Below are 18,470 nucleotides of genomic sequence, written 5' to 3' on the forward strand. Positions count from 1 at the left end.
TTTAGAGTGAAGGAAAGAGGAGTAGATGGGTAAGATTATATATCCAAGTGACTTTGACACCGAAGCTCATGCTCTGTATTCCTCAGCATGTCCAATGTTTTATTTTTATTTTTTCTTTCTTTCATTTTAGTATAGTAGTACAGTAGAAATATAGGAAAGAGAAGATGGGTATGTTGACTAGGACAGTTGCAGTGAGGTTGGACAGGAGGTACTGACCTCAAAAAGCTATAATTAATTCATTATCTCTAATATCTATTATCTCTTATTTTGTCTAAAGCCATTATGATTTTTAAATTGAAATTCCAGTTAGCTTACAATGTAATAGTTTCAAATAGACAATATAGTGATTCAGCGCTGCCATAGATGACCTAGCGCTCATCACAAGGGTACTCCTTAATCCCCATTACTTATTTCACCCATTCCCCCGTGCACCTCCCTTCTGGGAACCATCAGTTTATTCTCTGGAGTTAAGAATATGCTTCTTGGTTTGCTTCCCTCTCTTTTTTTCCCCTTTGCTTGTTTGTTTTGTTTCTTAAATTCCACATAGGAGTGAAAATCATATGGTATTTTTCTTTCTATGTCTGACTTATTTTGTTTAGCATAGTACTCTCTTAGCTCCAACAATATCGTTGCAAAGGACAAAATTTCATTCTTTTCTATGGCTGAGTAATATTCCATTATGTGTATGTATGCACACACACACACACTCTCTCTCTCTCTCTCTCTCTCTCTAGATCTTTATCCATTCATCTATCAGTGTACACTTGGGCAGCTTCCATAAATTTGGCTATTGTAAATAATAATAATGCTGCAGTAAACATGGGGTCCATACTATCTTTTTGAATTAGCATTTTCATATTTGTTGGGTAAATACCCAATAATAGAATTTCTGGATCATGTGGTAGTTCCATTTTTAATTTTTTGAGGGACCTCCATACTACTTCTCGCCATGGCTGCCCGAGTTTATATTCTCACCAACAGTGCCTAAGGGTTCCTTTTTCTCCACATCCTTATCAGCCCTTGTTGTTTCTTGTGTGTGTGTGTGTTTTTTTTATTTTATTTTTTATGTAAGATACATCATTGTGGTTTTGATATGTATTTCCCTGATGATCAGTCATGTTGAGCATCTTTTCATGTGTCTATTGGCCATCTGGATGTCTTCTTTGGAAAACTGTCTCTTCATATCTTCCATCCATCTTTTAATTGGGTTATTTGTTTTTGGGTGTTCTTTATATATTTATATGTAAGTTCTTTTTATTTTGTATACTAACCCTTTATCAGTTATGTAATTTGCAGATATCTTCTCCTATTCCCTAAGTTGTTTCTTAGTTTTTTTGTTTCCTACACTGTGCAGGAGCTTTTTATTTTGATGAAGCTCAAACACTTTATTTTTGCTTTCTTTCCCTTGCCTCCAGGGACATATTTAGAAAGAAGTTGCTATAGCCAATGTTAAAGAAATTACTGCCTTTGGTCTCTTTTAGGAATTTTATGGTGTCAAGTCTCACAGCTACATCTTTAATCCATTTTGAATTTATTTTTGTGTATGGTATAAGAAAGTGTCCCAGTTTCATTCTTTTGCATTTTGCTGTCCAGTATTCCCAACATCATTTGTTAAAGAGACTGTCTTTTTCTCATTAGATAGTCTTACCTGCTTTGTTGAGGATTAATTGACCATATAATTGTGAGTTCATTTTTGGGTTTTCTATTCTGGTCCATTGATCTGTGTGTACTTTTGTGCCAGCACCATACTGTGTTGATTACTACAGCTTTGTAATATAACTTGAAGTCTGGAGTTGTTATGCCTCCAGCTTTGCTTTTCTTTTTCAAGGTTACTTTGACTATTTGGGGTCTTTGTGGTCCATACAAATTTTAGAATTGTTTGTTCTAGCTCTGTGAAAAATGCTGTGGGTACTTTGGTAGGGATTACATTAAATGTATAGATTGTTTTGGGTAATATAGACATTTTTAAAAAAAATTTCTTTATTTGAGAGCGAGAAAGAGAGAGCACGAGAGGGGGAGGACCAGAGGAAGAAGCAAACTCCCCACTGAGCAGGGAGCCCTATGCAGGACTCCATCCTGGGAGTCCAAGATCATGGCCTGAGCCCAGGTGCCCGTAATTTGGACATTTTAACAATATTTGTTCTCCCAGTCCAGGAACATGGAATGTTCCATGTCTTCATTTCATATACCATTTCTTTCATGAGTGTTTTATAGTTTTCAGAGTATGGGTCTTTTACTTCTTTGGGTAAGTGTATTCATAGGTATCTTAATTGTTTTGGGGGCAATTTTAAATAGGATTGATTCCTTAATTTCTCATTCCACTGATAATACTGATGTAATTTCTGTATGTTGATTTTTTATCCTGTGACTTCACTGAATTTGTTTATCAGTTTTAGCAGTTTTATGGTGGACTCTTTCGAGTTTTCTATATAGAGTATTATGTCATCTGCTAAGAGTGAAAATTTTACTTCCTTGCTAATTTGTATGACTTTTATTTCTTTATGTTGTCTGATAACTATGACTTTGACTTTCAGTACTATGCTAAATAACAGTAATTTCATTGAAATTTTTATTTTGAGGATAATTTCCTATTCACATGGAGTTGTGAGACTATCTAAAAATCCTATAGGGGTGCCTAGGTAGCTCAGTGGGTAAAGCCTCTGCCTTCAGCTCAGGTCACGATCTCAGGGACCTGGGATCAAGCCCTGCATCCAGCTCTCTGCTTAATGGAGAGCCTGCTTCTCCCTCTCTGTCTGCCAATTTGTGATCTCTCTGTCAAATAAATAAATAAAATTTTTTTAAAAAAGAGAGAGAGATCCTGTAATATGTAAAGGTCCCCTTACCCATTTTCTCCCAATAGAAATATCTTGCAAAAGTGTTGTATAATAGCACAACCAAGGTATTGACATTGATAGTCAAGATACAGAACATTTTCATCCACATGAAGATCCCTCATGTTGCCTGTTGTAGCCAAACTGACTTCCCTTTCACCCTGACTCCATCCTTAACTCCTGGCAACCACTAATCTGTTTTCCATTTTCTGTAATTGGGCTCTCTATCTGTTTGATTAATCTCTGTATATATACCTCCACAAAGACCACACAGTCTTGATTACTATAACTGTATAATAAACCTAGAAATTGAATAGACTGATTTTTCCCAGTTTACTCGTCTTTTTAAAAACTCTTTTAGCTACTGTAGTTGCATTTTCTTTTCATAAAGAATTTCTGATTTGTATACCTTTTATTTCTTTGTTTTGTTGCATTAGAAAGGTCTTCCCAAACAATGATGAATAAGAATTGTGAGAAAGAGCATTCTTACCGTATTTCTGATAATAATGGGAAAACATCCCCTCTTTCATCTTTCTTTAACATTAAGTATAATGTTAGTTGTAGGGTTTTTGTAGGTGCTCTTTATTAGGTTGAGGAAAATTCCCTTGTATTTTTTTTTTTTCTGAGTTTCTTTCTTTCTTTTTTTTAATCTTGAATGTGTTATGAATCTTGTCAGGTAGATTTTTATGCATCAGTTGATATGATCATGTGATTTTTCTTCTTTACTCTGTTAAAAGGATGGATTATATTAACTGATTTTTGAACATTGAGCCAATCCTGAGAATAAACCCAACTTAGTCATGAAATATAATTCTTTCTTTATGTTGTTAAATTCTGTTTGCTAATATTTCTAATGGATTTCTGCATCTTTATTTAGGAGGGAGCTATAATTTTTTTATCTTTTTTTAACTGTATATTTTTGGTAGTGAGCATGATACTGGCTTGATAAAATTGGGAAGTATTCCTTCTTTTTCTGTTTTCTGAAGAGATTGTGTAAAATTGGTGTTGATTCTTTTTTAAACATTTGGCATAATTCACCAGTGAAATTTCTGCTGTGGATATTTCTCTTCTGGGAGTTTTACACTTACAAATCCAGTTTCTTTAATACTTACAGGTTATTCAAATTATGTATTTTATATTGCATAGGTTATGCTTTTTAAAGAAGTGGTTCATTTCATCCATGTTCTCACATTTATATATGAAGAGTTTCTCATAGTCTTCCCTTATTATCCTTTTGATATCTATAGGATTTATAGTGATTTCCCCTGTTTTCATTCCTGATATTGGTAATTTCCCCCACCACTTTCTGTCTCAATATTTCTTTCCCTTTTTGGTCAATCTTGCTACAGATTTGTCAGTTTTCTTGAACTATGTAAGGAACCAGCTCTATACTTCATTAGTTTGTTTTTTTTTCCTATTGCTTTTCTCTTCTTAACTTCATTGATTTCTGTTATTTCCTATTTCCTTCCTTCTGCTGCTTGAGATTTATTACATTCTTTTTTTAGGTTCTTGAGGTATAGAGTATTCCTAAGACCTTTATTCTAATGCATGCATTAAGTGCTATAGATTTACCTCTCAGTACTGCTTTGTCTGTATCCTATAATCATTTTATTCAGTTCATGATATATATTTTTTAATCTCCCTTGAGACATTCTCTTTGTCCCATAGATTATTTAATATTGTTTAGTTGCCAATGTTTAGAGATTTTCCTGTTATATGTATGCTTAAATATAGCTTTGATATGTGCTTCTATATATTCTTGATGATTTTCTGTCTAGTTGTATAATCACTTGCTGAGAGAAGGATGTTGAATTCTCTAATTTTGAATTATTCTGTTTTCTCTTTCAGTTTTATTAGTTTTTTCATCATCTTTTTTTTGCAAATTTGTTATTTAGTATATACACATATAGGATTGTTATGTAAATTAGCTCTTATTACCATTATATAATGTCCTTTTCTGTTTCCATTAATTTTCTTTGGTCTGAAGTCTACTTTGTCTCATATTGATATATCATTCCTGATTTTTTTCATTAATGTTTGCATGGCATAATCTTTCTCATTTTTTACTCTCATCCTTCTAAATTAGTATATTTGAAATGAGTTTCTTATAGATAGCATATCATCCATGGATCATGTCATAGATTAATGTCAGAGATGTCATTCAAATCTGACAATTTCTATCTCTGAATTGGTGTATTTAGACTATTTTCATATAAGGTAATTATTGATATGTTAGGACTTAAGTCTTCCATCTTTGCTTATTTCTGTATTTTTTATTTCTCTGCTTTTTCTCCTCATCCTTACTGTTGGTTATTTAGCAGGTGGGTTTTTGTTTGTTTGTTTGTTTTTTGTATTTTTAGAATCCCATTTTATCAATTGTGTTTTTAGTGCATCTCTTTGTGTAGTTCTTTTAGTGGTTGCTCTATTCATTACATTGTACATATATAGCCATCAAAGTCTACTGGTATTGTCATTTTACCAGTTTAAAGTATAACAAATTTCTTTCTTCATATTCTTTTGCCCTGACTGGCTTAGTTGGCATAGCATGCAACTCTTGATTTCAGGGTCGGAGGTTAAAGCCTCATGTTGGATAGGCAGCCTACTTAAAAAAAATAAATAAATCTAAAAATATATAATATAAATATTTCCTCTAGATGCATTTAGAACCATGTCAGATAGTGTTCAATTTTTGTTTCAACATCAAACACAATTTAAAAATCAATAGGAGAGGGAAATTGTTTGATTTATGTGTATTTTCTATTACTGTGTTCTTTCTTTATTTCTTAAGATTCCCTTTTTGTTAATTAGTTCTTCTCTCTCTCTCTCTTTTTTTTTTTTTTGATAACTACCGTAGTCACTGTTTTGACATAGGTCTGATAACAACTTACTTTAATTTTTCTTCCTGAGAATGTCTCAATTTCACCTTCAATCTTGAAGGATATTTTCACTGCTTGTGGGATTCTAAGTTGTTGGTTCTTTTCTTCCAGCATTTAAAAAATGTGTTATGACCTGTATGGTTTTTAATGAGAAATTCACTTACATTCTAATTGTTTTCCCCCATAACTAAAGTACTTTTTCTCTCTCACTGTTTTCAAGATTTACTCTCGATAATTTGGTTTCTAAAACTTTGTCTGTCATATTTAGAGTAGATGTAGAGTAGACCTAGGAGTCTGAAATGCCCAGCTGAGTAGTAGGTGCATCAAGAATCCAGCACAAACTTTTGTAACTTCCATAAACAGGAGATGCTTGAAGAACGAGTCATAAACCTAGGATTTCTGTAAGCCCAAAATTACATACTTACTTGCACCATATGAGTCTAGAACCAAAATGGGGTCTAAGATAAACTGCCTTCCAACCTAAGGAATTTATATAAAAGCCAAGCTTTCTGTTAAGTGAACACAATTTAGAGGTAGTATATGCAGAAAGAAGCATGATTTTATGGCTAGATATGAACATATGAAACTTATTCTTGGAGTGGTGTTTACAATTAATTATAAACTTCTCTTTCTTATTTTGCTAATTGTGACATATAGTCCCACTGAACAAAACAATTTAGAACAGTGATTTATTTATTAAAGAATATGTTCTTACTTTCTCTGCTTGTGTTGCTAATACAAATAATAAAAGTCTTAATAGGTGGCTGAGTCAGAACGTTTTGTTCTACATCTTGGTGTTTCTCCAAGTCAGCACCAAGAATGAGATGGAATTGGGTAGATTATTGTGTTGTTTTCTATAGGGTAGCAGTTTTGTGAAGAAGAGGTTTTAAATCTCTGTAGTGGTCAAGATGGAAAGTTTCACCAGAAATGAATGGACATCAAATAAAACATGAGTACCTGTATTTGGATGTTTTACCACATACCCAAGACAGACAGTGGATTGTAAACCTTTCATTTATTGGACTGTTTGGGCTCCATCCGTAGACCAGTATGTTGTTTCAGTGTCTGAGACAAACCACAGAGGATAGCCATACTTTTTGAATGTTGTTCTTCATTTTAATCTGTGTGTTTTCTGTGGTCATTCCATGAGAAAACTCTTAACTCATTGTGGTATATCCAGATATGTACCAGTGGGTGGCAGTAGATATGGAAGAGTTCTAAATAATGTAGCTACCAATCATAGATGGAGTCTTAAAGTAGTATACTTGAGGGCTTTTTTTTTTTTTTTGGCTTATTTTTTTAAAATGTAACTGATCATTTTTCACACATTTTTCTGACTTTAGCAGGCATACTGCTAAAGGGTAATTTTTAAAATAATTATAACACCTAATGTATATATTATTTTTACTATGTATCAGACACAATTTTAAGTGTTTTACATATATTTTAAAATAACACATTTGATTATTTTTAAGGTATTTTGGCTAATATACAATTATATTATTATTCACTTAAAATATTTACCTATACTAGTATAGCAGAACAGAAAAAGAAGCTTGCTAATAAATATTATATTAAGCAAAGGAACTATTCAGCTGCCAGCCATCTGGCATCTTCTTCACAGATTTTTGTTGTTTTATTTTGTGAGATATACTGTACATTGTGTGATGCATACACTTTGCCAAAAACAACTGCCTTTTCAAATGTTCTACATATTTGCTTTCCATCAAAGCCACATCTTTTGATGTCTTCTCCCAGGTTTGAGGAATTTCATTTTGCAGAGCAACTAACTATAGGTCTTCTCACAGATTATTGGTACGCAAATTGCTTTAGGAAAGTTTTCTTTCAGTTTGGGGAGGCATTGGACGATGTGTAAGCATTTATGATAGAGTTTGGAATAATATGTCATTTCAATACACCTTGGAAAGCAAAGGAGGAGAGTCAATTTTTCAGGAGAAAAAGTGCTGGATCCTGATTCAGTTTAGAAGCCCTGGGTTCGGGTTCATGCACATATGTTCACTAGCTGTGTGACACTGACAGAGGCTTTGGCCCTTCGGGAACTCCTCATCTATAAACTGTGATGAAGTTGGATTAGATCAGTGGTTTCCAATCAGCATAATTTGGAGCTTTATAGCTCCACTGCCGCACCACAGGGGGTGATGCCAGGTTAGGAATAGAGCCCCAGCAGGCAGGCCCCCAGCTCCTTCCTTCTGCTTTCACCTGAGAAGCTTTCTTTCAGCTATTTAAATTACAGTATTTATTAATATACCGTATACACTTGAAAGTGTATATGATTTATTCATAAGAAAAAATTCTACTTGTTTAAAAAAAAAAGATTGAAAACCCTTAGATGAGGTTATTTCAGTGGTCCCTTCTGTCCCTAAAATATTAATGATTCTAATAACTAGGAAGCCAAAAAAGAAAAAAAGATAAATTGGTCCTGGTTCTTAGCGTGTAGCCAATGTCTCTAGTATACAACTATGGGAGGCTAGGTCCATCATTTATGACCTCTGAAGGGTTGTAAGGTACTCTTTTATTTGATTAACTTTATTATACCACAACTGCACCCCACAAAGACGTATGACACAGATGTAATTTTTTTTTAAAGATTTTATTTATTTATTTGATAGACAGAGATCACAAGTAGGCAGAGAGACAGGCAGAGAGAGAGGGAGAAACAGGCTCCCCACCAAGCAGAGAGCCCGAGGCGGAGCTCAATCCCAGGACCCTGAGATCATGACCTGAGCTGAAGGCAGAGGCTTTAACCTATGCAGCCACCCAGGGGCCCGCAGACTTACTTTTTAAAAAGCTTACTTTCTTTTGAGAATTTACACTACCTATTGTTTTAGGTAAATGGTAGGACACAGAGTAATACTGAATAGGAGCACTGATTACTAAGTGAGGTATAGGAGCCAGGAGTTAAATGCTTTTCTCTGTAATCATTAATTTGCCATATTCTGCTGTCAATGCTCCTCTGTCCAGTGCTGCAATTATACATGTTGCTGTGTCTGAAACCCTTGTTTCTATAACTTTCTGTCCATGACCAGCCGGGTGAAGATATTTTATAGTAAAGGTTAAGGGAGAAAATCTACTCATTTCTAAACTTGATCTCCAACCTTTCTGTCAAGGGTCAAGTTGCTAGAGAGATGGGTTGCTCCTGTACAGCCTGACATGATTCTCCTTTTAAAAGCAAATAAACAAACAACCTATCTGTTTCTTGGCTACCAGGAACCAGAATCAACATTAAAAAAGTGTCAAACCTCCTTAAACAGCCAGACCACTAGTTGCAAAAACTGTGAAGAAAGTAGTACAAGCCCATCTTAGCCAAAAACATGGTCAAGATATATTACCCTGAATGTGCCAGAGAAATGCAAAGTGGAACAAAACAAAACAACACAACTGGATTTTCCCATTCTCATCCATAATAGCCTGTTTTTTTTTAAATGGTATTTTTTACTCTAATAACTGTACGTCCTAATGAGTTAGTATCAGCTTATTTAAAGAGTTGGAGCCAGTCCAAGGAAAAAGGCAGGACTGCTGCCCTTTTCACCAAAAAAAAAGAAAAAGAAAAAGAAAAATCTTTCATTAACTCATGTTGATGGAAGCACATTTAGCCACAGCAATTTGCAAGGCAGTTGAATTGCTGTTTGTATTGAACAGCAAACCAGAGAATAATAAAGCAAAACAGGAACATGCCAGTGGTGAGCAAGGGAACAGGGCAGCCCTTCCACTTTTTCCGTGCTGATCATTCGTTCTAAAGCCGGTAAGACCAAACAACAAACAAGATTGCTCATTATAACGAGATGCACTAATCACACTCTGTGGTCCCAGCCTCTATCACTGCAGCTGTCCAGAGGCCTCACCTATATTCTCTGCTCTTGTGGTTGCAGCGAAGTAGTTGCTTCTCAGCAAAGCCCGGTGGCCATATTTTACCAGCACAGCTTAATAACCCTGTTCATCATCCCAAATGCATGCATTCAAACAAGGGACCTAACAAGTGAACAATTGCATAGAGCAGTGATGTAGAGGAGGAGTCAATTTGGGGAATCCAGGTTAAGCAGCAAAGGTAGAGAGGTAGTAGTTAGGGAAGATATGGATATGAAGACATCGGAGCCCCGATCGTTGACATCAGAGAACTCCTGAAGGAAACCAGAGGAATACAAACATGTGCATTTTTAAAAATAATAGTATTAAGGAAGGTACAATTAAGGGAGTTAAAAATGAGAGCAGGACGTGATATATATGGCAGGAAGATTGCCCTAGGATTGCAAGGAGAGCAAAGCTCTAGCTGGGGCTTTAGACTAACTAGGGAATCTCAAGCAAATCATTTGCCTTCTTTGAGCCTCATGTCTTGATTTATTGTAGAATGAAGCGCTCACTGTAAAATAGAACATTCTTGTCAATTCTGAGCTCTCCAAGTTTCCAAATAAAGATAAGAAAGCTCAATACAGCTGGACTACCAGCGACTATTAAAACTGACAGCGATCCGACTAAACCTAATTTAAGTACAAGCAAGAAGGAAAGGAAGGGAGGAAAGGAAGAGAAAGATGGAAAGGAAAAAAGAAAGGAAGGAAAATAGGGAGCGCCTAGAAAGAGCCAGGCTAATATAAGCTTGTAGCTTCAGAAGGGAATTCTACCAATTTTTGCCTGTGTGTACAGGGTTTAGTCCCTGTGTTGTTAGCAGGACAGTCTGGACCTACTCTGGGCTTGAGTTGAGGCCTAGCTGGAGGGGGCAGCTCCTGTCTGCAGGGCATGCTGCTAGCAAGTTAGGTAGTAAGCATTGGCACCTCGTGGTTCACACAGGTGTCTGTGTGTGTAGGCTGGAGGCTGGGGGAAGGGAAATGATGCCCATCAACTCTTTTCTTCTTAGAGAAGCTGCCCAATGATCCCTGCCTCTCCAGCTCACTTGCTGACATTAGTAAACAGATCTCTTTCCCATATATCCAGGAATTTTTCCAACTGGTGCTTCTGGGCTGTAGTTCCACAAGGCCCTTTGTTGTGCTGTCTCTTTAAGGGTAGAGACTCAGTTTCCTCTCACCTTCCTGGCTCTCCCAGAGCCCAGGGTGATTATTTTTAAAGTTCCAGGTGTTAAGTAACACTGATTGTAAGAACTTCTGAAATTGTGCACCTCTAGTTTTTGAAGTCAAATGTCACAGGGGTTTCTTCTCCCCTGTGTGGGCTCCCTATGCCTGCAGTGCCTGCTGTGAGGGTCTGTTTCCTTCCCCTCTTTGTGCCCAAGTTGTCCCTCCCTCCTGAGGACAGTCTGAGGGTCTATTTAGCTTCCAACAGCATCTCTGTGCTTCTTATCCTCTTCCACGTGGCCTCTTCTCTACATTTAGCTGTGAAACATCTGGTCTACCAGTCTTTGTATCATCTTCTGGGTTATTTACACTGATGTGGGCCTTATCTAGTGGTAACCGTGGGATGAGGTGAGCTTAGAGTTCTCCTACTCTACCATCCTTCCCAAAAGTCTAGAAGTTCTATATTTAAAATGCCAGTTATAGTTTGTTTTTGTTTTTGTTTTTTTGTTCAGTTGTTGAAAATTAAGCATTCCAATTGGTACTAGTCTTTTTGGAAAAACAGCATAACCTCTATATATTTAGAGAAATTGAGAACATAATTTTTAAATTGCAGTAATTCTATGAAATTCTGAGGGTAACTGAACGTCTTTACCTTTATATATCTTTACATTTATAATCTTATTGAGTCTGTGAGTTGAGTTTGATTATACAAGAGATGCAGTACCCATTATTTATCTGCTATGTTTTAGCAAATGTGTTTGGTATTTGATGTACCAAGTGAAGTTTGGAGGAACAAGATCAGTTTTCTTTGATGGTTAGTGGACCCTACTATCCATCACTCCAAGTCCAGTGTACAATTAAATGATGTAATTCAGTACAGGGGGCCTGGCTCAGAGAACCTTCTAATATCCAGAAGTAGTGAATCAAAATGGCCATGTTCACATAGGGACACAGTAGTGATCTTACATCTTGTGACTATTCAAGAGAGTTGTGCCAAAGACACAATTTACTGAAACTGTTGTTTTTAGCCTGTCTGGTGCCTATTCCTTCTTCTTTTAACAGTTCCCTGGTCTTTCATTTAGAAGCTATCCTTTCTATTCTTCATCTAATCCTTTTGGGGTTATCAGTGGAAGTGCTCCATCCTTTCCCCTAGCCAGTCAGTAGGCAAGAGATCTAAGCTAAGCTCATGAGCATTTCTCTTTCTGGAATTTCACCCAGAGTGGAGTGACACAAAGGCTAGAGGCAACCAGGATAAAATGCCTATTAGTTCATGATACTTACATTCCTACCGTCCCAGATCAGTTGTTACTCTAGTAACAACTGGCTCCTCTTTTCCCATGCATCTGTTAGTTACTCTTACGTCCCTCTAATAAATTCTGAATGCTTCATGTACAGTTAACAAATGGTTGCTGTAAGTTAGCAAGTGCTGGGTACCAAAGCATCCCCAATTCCATGTATACAGGTCCTGATTCTGTGAGTTGGGATTGGCCCTGGGCTCACTGGGCAGTTTGGTATCTCTTGAGCTCCCCTTCTGAGTCATCCATAATCATCTTCAAGCCAGTTAACAGCTGTGCTTCTGGGCGTTGGCTAGCTGCCAGTTAAGACAAACTGCAGGGTGTCATAGGTGGGAAGAGTCCCGGGCCCTTGTCATCCAACAGGTTGTCCTGGCCTTGTTCTTTGGTGGTGAGAGAGTTCCAAGTGGGGAAGTGAAATGCACAAGGCCTGTTGAACTCTCAGTGCAGTTGGGCACAGATTCTGCTGTAGTCTGTTTAGCCAGTCAAGTCAGGAGGCTGGGCCAGAGGTGACATGTAGAAAGTAGATGAGTGTGACCTCCTCAAGGCGGCAGCTGCAGTGTCACAATGCATATGAGTAAGGATTCAGGGTGAGGAATTTTTGAAGGCACTGAAACAATCTGCCACCCCCAAGTTGGTTTCTGTGTAGCTAAAGAATCTGCTATGCCAACCAAAGACCCCTTCTAAAATGCAGCCTAATGCTTTGACTTTCTCCTCTCAACTTTATAGACATAACCCTCATTAGGGGAGGGAGCCAAAGTCCACCCTTCTGTGGGATATGGAGCAAAAATCACCTGTTCTCCTGAATCCCAGTATATCGTGTTTTGATGGGATTTTATGTGACCCTTCTGTAGCTGAGTGAGCCATGCAGACTCGCCATCAGTCCTACCATCTGCCAGCTCTCCTAAGTTCCAGCATATTGCCTGTTCACTTATGACCTATAGCCGCATGCCTTGGCTACTCACGTAGTATTGCTTCCTGCTGTATGTAGTATAGCACTTGCTAAAAGCATTTGCATTTGCCTTTCTGAGATATATATTGAATTTCTGTAAGTTATATTTTTCTTTTATGCAGCACAGCCTCTTGGTGAGCTCCATCAATCACAGAGCAAGGCAAATGCTCATATTAATGTGCACTGCTGTAGGTGTTTCTTGCCTGTTTTCATCCAACTTCTGACTCAGCCCATCCCTCTTTAGGTTTGTGAGATCTAATAAGATCATAGCACAGGGTGGTATAGCTGCAGGCAGAAAATTGTGCTTGCCAAATATATTTTCCTTTATAGCAAGTTTGTAAATTAATGTAGGGCACCAAGATACCATGGCTATATGCATGCATATAGACAGAACTCTCTTCAGTTGACTACCTTCGCTTCTAGCTGCTAATTTCCCTGAGATGATGCTAAGCTCTTGGTCAGATGTAGCTTTAGTGCTTCCCACCTTCTCAGCGTGAAATGATAATTAATATGCCTTTACAGTGAAGGTGGTGTTCTACTTCCATTAATAACACCCATTATTCCGGGATGTTTTAATCTGGTTATAAAAATGGACTCTGGAGGCGGAGTTTGGCTTGGGAGCTTATTTTAAGAGCAAATGGTTTGTTTCTAATTTTTCATTAAAGAGAAAAGGAAAGGGGCGCCTGGGTGGCTCAGTGGGTTAAGCCGCTGCCTTCGGCTCAGGTCATGATCTCAGAGCCCTGGGATCGAGTCCCGCATCGGGCTCTCTGCTCAGCAGAGAGCCTGCTTCCCTCTCTCTCTCTCTCTGGCTGCCTCTCCGTCTACTTGTGATTTCTCTCTGTCAAATTAATAAATAAAATCTTTAAAAAAAAAAAAAAAAAAAAAAGAGAGAAAAGGAAGTTTTTTTTTTTTTAAGAAAATTTTGTGTTACTTCAGAGTTATATAAACAGTGGGCCAAATTCCTAAAATATTGATATGATTTTGGATTTGTAAATTAGTTGGCCTTCTTCTCTGGTACCTCCACCAGAGTCCAGACCTCCCAGGGCTTCTCAGCTAGCTCAGGATTGGCAGAGTCCAGATCTCTGTCCCATCTCCTCTGTTAGGATCAGAGGGCATTTCTTTGACATTCCTTTTCACACTTAAACATTAAATTCTCTTTCCAGGCAACAGTTTTTACACGCTCCTGACTAAATTGAGTTTGATACTAAGAGGCAATGTTATCTTGATGGGCATTTTGCTTTCTTCTTATAGATCTCCTGGAGGAGACCCACAGAAAAGATGAAGAAATGGAATCTCTGCAGGTAAATTCTCCAACAGAATTTTATCCTTGGGATAAAAGCATTTGTTTTTACCCTGTTAGCCTTTATTGTTACCACATTCAAACCACTGACAAATAGAGTGAAAAACATGTCAGAATGTTAAAGCCCAAGTTAAAATTTGCTTCCTTTTAGAAGTGTGTGAGAATATTTATAATCTCCTAAAGCAGGAGGCCAAGTCAGCCCCCCTGCTACTCTTGAAAGGAACCTTTATTCCATGGTATAGCTTAATAGGAACCGCAGCGTTAAGAAATGAAAGCAACATCTTTGCAAAGTCATTTCCCCTCAAAACAGGGCTGATGTATGAGGATGAATTCATGGAATCTGCATTTCAAGTGAAAGTCAAGAGAATTCTGGCTCCGTGAATGTCATCTACCGATGACCAACCAAGAATATTAACACCTACATGGAGCTTAAGACTTTACCTTGTATGCCTCTTAATTCACTGTGGATTTACACATAGTTCTTGGACTAGAAAATTGTGTTTGAAAGATTACTCTAGAATTTTAATTGACAGTTCCATGGTATGAGCAAGTGATGTTAACTTGGCATCTGACAGTGGTGGTTCTCTCTTCCTTTTACATTGGGCTCACTTGCAGATGGGTAACTCAAGTGTCTGTCTTTATTAGGGGAAACATAATCAGTTATACTCACATGACAGAACCAATTCACTTAACGTCAGGCTGGGGATTAAGAACAGTAAATACTTTGGACATTTAGAGTTCTTCCTGGGCGTGGAAGCTGCAAGGCAGGACTGGAGAGTGATAAAATGAGCTGGCTTGAATGCTTTAGAGGTAGAGGGTTTTGCTTCTGGCAAATGAAGGACGGGTCAAGCGAAGCCCAAAGAATGAGAGAAATGTTCTATAATTGGGGATTCTTCTATTTAATGGTGTATTTGTTAAAAGAAAATTCTATTATTGATCTAAAAATGAAGAAGAAGATAGTTCCATATCCCTAATAAAAGTGGCATGTCTTGGCCACAGTTCTGTACAGATTGGATTTATTTAATAGCTTGAGCTATAGTCAGGTTAAAAAGAAACAGCCCTCGTTGGTCCTCTCTGGGGCTAGGAAAAATCTCAAGTGCAAGTCACTGTGTCTATGTCTGAGAAATTAATATCAGAATCAGTAAAAGCAAAGCTTCCATGTATACCAAATGTATATATTGAAAAGGTAATAAAGTCTTTCAGAAGCATTTTGATTATGCATTATATTTTCCAGAATAACACATGTAAACAAATTTATTGAGTAGATAGTACATATATGGCCTTTTGAAATGACAGCATCAACCTTTCTGAGTTTACTTCTCTCACAATACAAATGTTGGAACCAGTAATCCTGTTAAATTTAATAGCCACTCTTGCTTCTCAAATATTTATTAAGAACTGGCAGCATTTCCTACCAAAATGTCCAGTGAGTGCAATAGAATGCACCAGCCAACTAACTGTGGGCACTGATAGATGTAGAGTATCCAGTATGATGTCCAACAGCAGGAAAGTTCAATGCTGGCACTTTGTAGTGACAATTAGTGCCTAATAGTCTATTAAGAACAAAGAAACTGACACCTCTGAGAGTACACAAGAGTGCAGAGACACAACACAGAAAACCTTTCATTTTAACACTAGAGAAAAATTCATTGAAAAGACCTATATTCCTGAATTTCTGTATTCATATTATAAATATCGCAGGTGATAGTTTTGAGAAGACTATCAAAGTATTTAAGTTGAGGGGCTCCTGGGTGGCTTAGTCATTAGGCATTAGCCTTCAGCTCAGGTCATGATCTCGGGGTCCTGGCATCAAGCCCCGCATCAGGCTCCCTGCTCAGCGGGGGGACTGCTTCTCCCTCTCCCTCTGCCTGCTGCTCCCCCTGCTTGTGCTGTCTCTCTTTCCCTCTGTCAAATAAATAAAATCTTAACCAAAAAAAAAAAAAAAAAGAGGTATTTGGTTGAAGTCCTACAATCACACAGTAGAACTTCAAGGAGTGAAAGACAAAACAGTTTAAAAAAATGATAGCAAAAGATTGGAAATTGATGACTTTGAATTTTAATACTGGCTCTGCTTCTGGGCAACTTTGAGTACCTCAATTAACTTTGCTGTGCCTATTTTCTCATCTTAATATAAAATCATAAAACTGTCTTCCAGAAGTGTTTAGTGTGGATTAGATTATCCTAGGAGGGAGAGCTAAATATTTAATTCCAATTTACAATGTTAACAAATCCCCATGTATCCAAATTGGAGTCAGTTTTATTTACTCATTATCATCATATAATTATGTATAACAGACATTCTGTATTTAATGTCATCTTCCTTGAGGATCAGGGGTGTTTATCTCTATACCCTTTCCAGCTTTCTTCAAATAAAAGATGTTTCATATACTCATTGAACAAATACTTGTTGAGCACCATTTCTGGGCAAGGCACTAACTATACTGAGTGCTAGGGATACAAAGGCAAGCTGTTTCTACTGATGCCTTCCTGCCCTGGGAAGGTATCTGTTATATAATAATAAATATTATTAGAGGGGATTAGATAATAGAGGGGATGTGCAAGTCACTGTGGGAACATATAATAAGAACACCTGCCTTTATTTGGTGGACATATAAGATAAGTTGGGTGGAAGTGTAGGAGGTTGAAGGTGGTGGGTTGGGTAAGATGGAGTAGAATGACAAACCGAGATTTCCCAAAGGAAGCCAATATTGAAATGATAACTCGGAGTTAACCCTGGCAAGTTTGGAGTAAAAATAAGTTGTAGGCAGTGTGAAGGAGATAGGAAGACCCTTACTCTTAGTATGTGGGAAACCAGTTAAGAGTTTGAAGCAAGAGTTTGAAGAATTAAGAATTTGAAGCAAGAGAACAATATGATCACATCTTCATTTTTTAAAAAAGGTTTTATTTATTTATTGGAGAGAGGGCGGTGGGGAGGGGTAGAGGGAGTAGCGGACTCCCCACTGAGCAGGGAGCCTGACACAGAAGTTTAACTGACTGAGCCACCCAGCTGCCTCAAATCTTCATTTTTTTTTAAGTGGGTAACTAACTGGCTATAAAGTCCAAAATAACTGGGGGAAGGTAAGATTAAAACCAGAGAGACCATTTAAGCAGATGTTTGTGGGAGTTTCGACAAGAGATGATGGTGACCTGGATTGGGTGGTAGAGAGAGCACGAAGAGGAGTGGGTAGTTTCTTAATGTATTTTAAGATCTAAAATTCCACGAGACCTTGAGATTGGTTGTTAGGAAGTAAAATGGAAGGGGCTAAGAATGACTCCTGGATTTCTTGACGGGGCCGCTTCATGGATGGTTGTGCTAGTCAGTGAGAGAAAAGGAAGCTGATTAGTTCAACTTTTAATATTTTCAGTTTGGGTCCTTGAAACATCCACCTGGCAGTGTCAGGAGAGCGTTCCCACATGAGTCTGGAGCTCAGAAGGTGTGCGAGTTGGACATGCAGATTTTGTTGTCAGCTGATTAGTCTCCATATCTTATAGGTGATACTAAAAATCATAGGAGTGAGATGCCTGGCTGACTCGGTAGATGGAGAGAGAGTGCAACTTTTGATCCTGAGGTCGTGAGTTGGACGTATAACTTACATCCAACTCACGTTGGGTACACGTTGGGTGTATAGTTACCTTGGGGGAAAAAAAAAAAAGTCATAGGAGCAGTGAGGATGCCCCAGGGGAAATATGTAAAATAAAGAGAAGAAAACAGGCCAGAACCATAGGGAACACTCACATTTAAGTTTTAAGCTAAGGATGACTATCTTGCAAAGCAGTCTAAGACATAAAGAAAAAAACTTCAGGAGGGCATACTAAAGTGTAGCAAAGCATATTTCAAAGGAAAAACAATAAAACTGAGTAAATAAATCCTTGAATCCCCCTAGCTAAGGGGCTTAAGTTTTAAAATTAAAATTTACCATACAGTAAGTGGCAATTTCCAATCATATATGCAGTCACTCTTGTCTTTCATATTCCCAAATACCTACTAGTTAGCACAGTGCCTTCCCATAGTTAGGGACTCAGTATATTTTTGCTGATCAAATGAACAAATGAATACTACCTACCGGACTCTGATTTAGCACCTGTTTCTGGTCTTCAGAAGGTCTGCCCATTAAAAAACAAAACCATCCTTGTCCTACAGGTCATTTTCTGTTAAAAACATTGGGAGAAGAGGGCTCCTGGGCTCTAGCATTCCTGT

General features: G+C 37.5%; 1 protein-coding gene across 13 annotated transcripts in view; it reads left to right on the forward strand.

The window, feature by feature from the left end:
- The window catches only part of CEP128 (centrosomal protein 128), a 408,542-nt gene that overhangs the window by 320,670 nt on the left and 69,402 nt on the right, over positions 1 to 18,470 (forward strand). For all 13 annotated transcript variants that reach the window (XR_004286107.1, XM_032344800.1, XM_032344799.1 and 10 more), the window contains one exon: positions 14,224 to 14,273. Coding sequence is in view for 12 of the 13 variants with exons in the window: in XM_032344800.1 (XP_032200691.1) it covers positions 14,224 to 14,273 (50 nt within the window). In the remaining variant the exon portion in view is untranslated. The remainder of the gene's footprint in view (positions 1 to 14,223; positions 14,274 to 18,470) is intronic.

The sequence above is a fragment of the Mustela erminea genome, chromosome 5, assembly GCF_009829155.1.
Source record: "Mustela erminea isolate mMusErm1 chromosome 5, mMusErm1.Pri, whole genome shotgun sequence".
Lineage (NCBI taxonomy): Eukaryota > Metazoa > Chordata > Mammalia > Carnivora > Mustelidae > Mustela > Mustela erminea.